Source organism: Tetrao urogallus (assembly GCF_951394365.1).
Source record: "Tetrao urogallus genome assembly, chromosome: 17".
In the NCBI taxonomy this organism is placed as follows: Eukaryota; Metazoa; Chordata; class Aves; order Galliformes; family Phasianidae; genus Tetrao; species Tetrao urogallus.
In genome coordinates, this window is record NC_136830.1 from 11,399,959 (window position 1) to 11,407,828 (window position 7,870).

General features: G+C 51.1%; 1 protein-coding gene across 1 annotated transcript; it reads left to right on the forward strand.

The window, feature by feature from the left end:
- Positions 1-4,953: 4,953 nt before the first annotated feature.
- On the forward strand, positions 4,954-7,620 carry SPRING1 (SREBF pathway regulator in golgi 1; the record flags this gene model as incomplete). Its single annotated transcript, XM_079543969.1, has 5 exons — positions 4,954-5,064; positions 5,148-5,304; positions 6,428-6,579; positions 7,077-7,190; positions 7,537-7,620. The coding sequence occupies 5 exons, from the start codon at positions 4,954-4,956 to the stop codon at positions 7,618-7,620; spliced, it is 618 nt and encodes a 205-aa protein (XP_079400095.1).
- Between the last annotated feature and the right edge of the window lie 250 nt (positions 7,621-7,870).

Here is a 7,870-nt window from a genome sequence, read left to right on the forward strand (position 1 = left end):
GAAGGTCTGCTCTCCAGGGCAAGATACAGGCCGTATTTCTGTCTTGGGTCAACACTTCCGCTTGTACGGGGGCACGTCCTGGCCGCCTGTACCACACCTTTTGGCCGGATATCTGCGGCTGCATAACGATATCAGGCACCAAAGGAGGTGTCCTGATCTGCCACAGGGACATGATGGGGGTCCCTTTAGCAATAAAGATCGGAGTGTTGACCACAATATCAGTAGGCCATGTACCTATTACTGGAGGGACTACTGAGCCTCCCACCTCCAATAGTCTCCCCCAAGGTGCAAGTAGGCCACACCACTTGGGTCCTACCTGCACCTTCCAGGGCCATTTTATTTTATGGGTACCTGGCTCTAAATTTTCAGGGGCAGGGAGCAGAAGATTATTTTCATTACCAATCTGGGGTCTTACCTGATGATCAGTGCCCGTAATTTGGATCCTAAGCGGGGTGGCCCATGTCGTCTGCAACATTCTCAGGGCACTGGGTCTGCCATCTCGAGGTCTTTCATTCAGGTCCCGCAGGGTTTCATACAGTCTTTTTGTCCACCCCTGCAGGGACTGGGAGTCTGTCTTCAGGGCAGCCTTAAGAATACCATTATAACGTTCGATGAGGCCTGCCCCCGTTGGATTATATGGCAGGTGGAATCGCCATTCGATGTTATTTTCTTCTGCCCAGCGCTGTATCGTTGCACCAGTAAAATGAGTCCCTTGGTCGCTCTCGATGACTTGCGGTGTCCCGTAGGCAGACATCAGTTTAGTGAGTGCCTTGATGGTATATGCCTGGTTTGCTTTTGGTACTGGATAGGCCTGCAGTAGCCCACTTGCAGTATCGACACAGGTCAGGGCGTATCTTGCCCCTTCGGAACGAGGAAGGGGCCCGATGTAATCGACCTGCCATCGCTGGAGAGGATTGTGTCCCCTAGCAAGATGGGCTGTTGTTTCGGGCAACGATCTCGGTCTCATCTTGGAGCAAGCGTCGCAATCCTGGCATGCCTGGATGATATCAGATAGTTGTATGGGCAGTCCCCATGCTTTAGCAGCTGCCCACATTGTCTTTTGTCCAGCATGCCGTAGCTTCTGATGTAACCAGCGGGCGATGTTCTCAGATGGTGAATTCTCAATCCATCGAACTCGGGCCAGTGTGTCGGCTTCATCGTTTCCCGGTGACTGTAGGGGCTGATGACCAGAAACATGGTAGACACGTACAGTCCTGTGTTTGACCGTATTCCATATATCTAACCACATGTCTTTGCCCCAGATCGGTCGGGCATGGATAGTCCATTCCTGGGTGGCCCACTGTGCAATCCAAAGAGTGAGCCCCCGGTACACAGCCCAACTATCTGTGCAGATGTTCAGGATACCATCACCGGGTTCCTTGGTTATAACCATCCACACGGCTCGCAGTTCTGCCCATTGGCTGCTCTGACCATCCCCCTCATCGAACCAGATTGTCTCGGTGGAAGGATGATATGCTATTGCTCTCCACTTGCTCGGGTTGCCCTTGCTGGACCCATCTGTGTACCAGGCATCTTCAGGGATAGGATATTTTCCCTCCTGAACGGGACTCTTCTCTGGTGGAGAGACCAGTATTTCTTTTGGTGCATCACTGTGATACGTCACTGGGCCTAGGATCTTCTGGAGTTCTTCTTTCAAGGGTGATGAAGACAGACTGCTCCTTTGGCTGAGATAGGCGACCCATCGTGCCACTGTTTGTGCTTGGGCCACCCCTGTCTTAGGAAGGTGGGTCAGATCTTTCACCCACCCCTGAATTGGCAGAGTGGTCTTGACTATAACTGCAGCTGTTTAAGTTATTGGCTCTACTGCCTGTAATGCCGAATAGGCAGCCAATAACTGTTTTTCAATCATACTGTATCTTTCTTCTGCTCCGTGCCAAACCTGAGACCAGAAACCAATGGGGGTCCGAACAGAGCTCTGGCGTTGCCACAGGCCCCAACCGAAGCCGTCTTGGGTAACATGAACGTCCAACTCAGCTGGGAGGGTAGGATCGAATATACCCAATGCCTGAGCTTGTTTAACTGCCAATTTCGCTTGTTGGAAAGCATCCTGTTCGGTTTTCCCCCAGTCCCATAGCTGCCCCTTTTTTGTGAGTCTGTATAGTGGCCGTAGCAGCTGCGCCAGGTGAAGTATAAAGGAACGCCAATAACCCAATATACCTAGAAACTCTTGCAGCTGCTTTGATGTTGTAGGGACTGGGAAGGCCTGAACCTTATCTATGACAGCACTGGGTAGCACTTTGGTCTTTCCTGACCAAACCACCCCCAGGAATTTTACGGACAGGCCTGGACCTTGCACCTTTTGGGGATTTATAGCCCATCCCCTCTGTTGTAAATAGGCAGTTAATAATGGCCATGCCACCATGGAGGCAGCCAGTTGTCTTTCTTTAGTAGTGAGGACATCCTTGCCAAGTCCTTGAAAATAGTCCGCCATGCGATATGGGGAGATATTGCCCATAACGCGTAAGGGACCCCATTTTTCAATGATAGTAGCTAACTCATAATAGGGCGATCCCTCAAATCCTGGGATCTGCCCTGGAATCATTTTCTCTAGAGGAGTATTGTTCTCCCCCTTGACCCATTTATAGAAATTCCATAAAAAAGACATGATGTTAATTTCAGTATATTTGGCCTGCCTGGCTCGCCAAGTGTATAATCAAGATGCTATAATTGCAATATAGTTGTTTAATCAACAGATATCAAGATGTTGTAATCACAATATAATCAAGAGAATCAAGCAAGGTAGACAATGATCACAAAGAGAATAAGCGGAAGAGCTTACCCTTCGGCTGAGCTCCCCAGAAGACACCAAGAGAGGGGATCTCCAGAAGAGATCCTTCCCCTCTGGTAGCCAGCTCTTCAATAGGTCTAGGAGGGGGGGAGCCAGGCTCCACCCCTTCCAGAAGCACAGGTGAATTGCCTTCACATGTGCTCCTCTGGCTGACTCATGGCTCGCCTCAGGTGATCAATCAGAGGTTCAGGCCGTGACTCAGCAGTTCCCATACAACACACACATACATAAAATACACACAAGTAAACAATCAGCTATGGCAGGAAGAATGTAACTTGCAACAAATGTTATGGAAAAGACACAGGCAGCCATCAGGAGCACCAGAATTGAAACTCTAATCAAAGCATTCTGATAACCTAAATTACCAACACTCCCTTAAGTTCCCTTTTAACCTGAACAACAATCGACATGTGATGAAACGGCCAAGGTCCCAGGCCAACCACGCATACAGTGCTCTCCCACCACTGAGCAACTCTAGGTTCACTGCCTGTAATGAAACCTGGAGGATCCCCAATTCCTTCCCAAACCATGACAAGTCTCCCGGATTGTAATAGCAGGATGAGAACAGCGTTTTAAATGACATGCAGCTTTATGGGGAAATAACTTTGTTTTAGCATCAGCTATAAAGGGGACGGTGACGCAAATGTTAGGTACTGAAGACATGAGGCTCCAAGAGATGTAACCTATTCTATGGATAAGGTCAGGTACCATGTAATTGGATGTTATCCTGGGCAGTGTGGTTGACACGCCTGTGGATGCCAGACAGAGAGACCTGTGCAGGCTGAGGAGCAGGCCCAGGAGAACCTCACGAAGTTCAGCAAAGCCAAGTGTGAGTTGTGCATCTGGAATGTGGCAACCCCTGCTATCAGGACAAGCTGGGGGATGTTAAGGATGGAGCACAGCCCTGCTAGAAATGACCTGGGGGTACTGGTGGATGGCAGCTGGGCTTGAGCCAGCACTGTGCTCTCACAGCTCAGAAAGCCAACCGTATCCTGGGCTGCATACAGAGCAGCATGACCAGCAGGGCGAGGGAGGGGATCTGCCCCTCTGCTGTGTGCTGTGAGACCTCAGCTGCAGTGCTGCGTCCAGATGGGGAGTGATCAGTGCTGGAGAGACATGGAGCTGTTGGAGCACGGCCAGAGGAGGGCCCAGGGATGGAACACTGAGCTATGAGGGCAGGCTGAGAGCTGGGGCTGTGAGCCTGGGAGGGCTGCAGGGAGAGCTGCGAGAGGCCTTCAGTACTGAAAGGGGAGCTATGAGAAAGTAGGGACAGACTCTTTAGGGTCTGCTGTGACAGGACAAGGGGAAATAGCGTCAAACAAAAAGAGGAAGACTTAAGCAGGATACAAGGAAAAAGTTTTTTATGCTATGGGCCTATGCTATGCTACGGGTCTGGTATTAAACGGAAAGACTGGCGGCCCTGCATGCGGCAGGGGGTTGGAGATTCATCATTCTTGAGGTCCCTTCCAACCCCGGCCATTCTGTGATTGTGTGATGGGTGGTAAGGCACTGCACAGGGTGCCTGGAGCGGCGGTGCTGCCCCAACCCTGCAGACACCCGAGGTCAGGGGACGGGGCTGCGAGCACTGAGGAGCTGCGGGTGTCCACGAGCACCGCAGGGGGGAGGACGAGATGGCCTTGAAGGGTCCCTTCCCATTCAAACGACGCTATGATTCCATTCTTCCATCCCAAAAGACGCTCAGCTCTGACACCCGCTCTTTCCGGGTTACTTTTCACCTTCCAGCAGCAGCCGGAGGTCTCACGGAGGTTCCCGCATCCCACGCTACGGAACAGCGGCACACAACGAGCAGCTCCTGGGCCGCGCCGGGAGCACAAAGCCGCACCAATCGCCCAGCTAAGGACGCATCCACACGGACGCTCCGGCTCGCAGACACCCACCAACGCACCAACCCCCCCCCTCCGCACCGTGGAACCCTTCCCTTCTCTTCCTCCCCCCCCGCCGGACGCCCCGTACTCACCGTGCCGCCCCGCACCGCCCCCAGCCCGGCCGCTCCCCCTCCTTGCACGCACATCCGCGGTCCCGCCCCCCCCCGCCCCGCAGCCGGCGGAAGCGCTCGGCCGCGATCCCCGAGAGCGGCGCCGCCGCGGGAGGAGATGGCGATAGAGATGGCGGGCTGAGCCGCCATGGTGCCGTGCGGAGCCGTGCTGTGGCGGCGGCTGCTGAGGAAGCGCTGGGTCCTCGGCGTCGTCTTCGGGCTGTCCCTCGTGTATTTCCTCAGCAGCACCTTCAAGCAGGTCGGGGCTGGAGGAGGACGTGTGTTGGGGCGGGGGTAGGGAAGAGCTGGTTTGTCTGGTTGCGCTGATGTCTCTCCTTGCAGGAAGAACGGACGGTGAGAGACCGGAACCTCCTTCAGGTGCAGGAGCACGAGCAGCCCATCCTATGGAAGGAGCAGTTCAGCTCGGGGAACGGCAGCCACCTGAGCAACCAGTGCCGGAATTCCGTGCAGGGGAAGCTGTTCATCACGGACGAGCTGGGTACGCTCGGTGCCGAATGCTTTGTAGCCTGTTTGAGTGCTGATGGGAGCGCCTGGTAACAAGGGCTCCTCATGGGGCCTCGCCTGTCGCTGTTTCCGTGGTTATATTAATGTGATGAGCGCAGCACCTGTGTGTGTGGCTGTGTGCTATTTGCAGGGCTGCCTAGCATCCAACAAACACCAGCTGCCCTCACGCAGCACCTAAACGTGCAGTGCTGAACACAGGCTGGGTGCTCAGAGCTATTTGCATCCTCTGCAGCGCGTTCCTGTGTTCAGGCGTTAGCAGGAGTAATCGAGGAAACCTGATTGGCACAATTAGTGCTCAGCCGCAGCTAACGAGCTCATCTAACACTTGTAAACCCTGAGATATTTCTGTTGCAGGTTCTCAAATTAACTCCAGGTGTTCAGTGGGTGAAGCCTTTCCTGCCATGGCACGTGCCTCAAGTTGCTCCAGTGCTGGGCTGTTCTTGGCCAGCAATGAAAGGCTGTATAAAAATAATGCTAATAAAAAACAGCACATCTTTTGTGCATCAATACTAAATGTAGCACTGCTGAGTTAATGCTCTCTGCTGATTCACCGAGCTCTCTAGAATCACTGGTGCCTTTCCCAGTCTAGCAGGGGTGGTGCAGCTTCCATAAGGATGCATGCTGTGGTTATAGGCTATTGAGGGCTCCTGTAAGCAGTGAGCATCACAGCTACTTTGTTTACAGGAATCTAAGTCCCTTCTTCAAGATGAACTGTAAAGAGAGTTACCCAGATTCAGACCAGGTAAAGGAACATCTGTCAGTTTTGTTCCAATGTAATCACCATGGTTACCCTTCTAGTGACAGCAATAAAGTATGCCAATAAGATATAACGTAAATATTATGCACATCAGGAATGGTGCTCTGTATATTGTATTAATGAGGTTCATGGTAGTGTGCAGACAGCACCGAGCTGTTGTACAGCTCAGCTCTATGTTCGAGTACCATTTCAAATAATTGCTATGTAGGACTTCAGTCAAATTGAGGAGGATCACAATAAAACAAATCTGTCAAGCAATGCATTTCTTCCTATAACATTTCCATAGGACGTACATAGAACAAGACTTCTCATTTCTTTTTTTGTTTGTTTGTTTTTTCAGGCTACATCTGTGAGAGGAAGGACTTGCTGGTCAATGGCTGTTGTAATGTCAACGCGCCCAGCACCAAGCTGTACAGCTGTGACAGCTGCCTTCCCAATGGCTGCTGCAGTGTGTATGAGTACTGTGTGTCCTGCTGCCTGCAGCCCAACAAGGTGCACAGACTTTCTTTTGCTTTTCAGCAGTGGCTAAAAGCTCTTGCTTGTCAGGAGCCTTTTCCTGAGAGGGGATGGTTCCTGCTCCATGAAGGGTGAGAGAAGCCTGTGGCAAGCTATAAATAAAAGCTTAACAAAAATAAACCAAAAAAATCCATCCTTTCCCTCTTGGAGAGAAAGTAGTGGGAGCTCTGCAGCAGTTGAGCTTTAGTGGCATTTATGTGTTTGCTGAAGGAAAGCGGCTGTAGAAAAGCCAGTCAGTACAAGAGCTGCCCTGTATTCTGCTGGCCAAGCAGAGAAAAGAGCTCCTCTGGATTCTCTTTCTCCTGCTGGGGTGTCATGATGTTAACTTTGAGGTGCTTGCTAGCAAGCAGCCCTGCTTGGAAGCTGTATTCCTCTGAGGCTTGAACTGCGTAGGCTATGGTGGGTTTTGAGTACTTTATTGAAATAAGGTCTTTTTTTGATTGCCACTATTATTTTCTTGCTGACCATGGTAGCAACATCTTCTGGAACGTTTCTTGAACCGGGCAGCTATGGCTTTCCAAAACCTCTTCATGGCAGTGGAAGATCGTTTTGAGCTGTGTCTGGCGAAATGTAGGACTTCATCACAGGTAAGGCACCAGGATGTGTAATATCTGAAGAGTACCCGTGGTCCTACCATTCGTTGGTCTGTTGTGCTTACAAAACGCTGTGCATTGGAGGTGTTGTGCAAATGGAATACTGAACAGAGCAATAGGGATGAATTGTTACTAGTTATGATTCAATGTGAAAATGCTGTAACGTAGCAACTGTATTTATACACGTTGGGAGCACGGTGATATTTGACTCCGGAAGGTACTGTACTCTGTGGAAGAGTTTGGGAAGTTTTTGCATGCTTGTACTCTGGGTTTTAACCCTCAGTGAAGGGGTATGTTGTTACATGTGAACTGTTTAAGTCTCTTCTTCTGTTCCCAACAGAGTGTGCAGCATGAGAACACCTATAGAGATCCAATTGCAAAGTACTGCTATGGAGAATATCCCCCCGAGCTGCTGCCCGTGTGAAAGCTGCATGATTTGAGCAAGGTGAAGGAACTGGAGACCGGAATCCAAAAGAGCAAGACAACAGCTGCTGCTTTACAAGAGCCTCAGTGTAAATGGTTTACGGTATTGTCAGTGGCCAACCCGGAGGTGTACGGAGTAAGCAAGAGACTCAAGTTCTGTGGAATTGAATCTTGCTTTCTTCAGCTGATACTGTGCACCTGCTTTGGGGCACTAGAAGGGGCGTTCTTTGAATCGTTCTTCTACAGTAGCT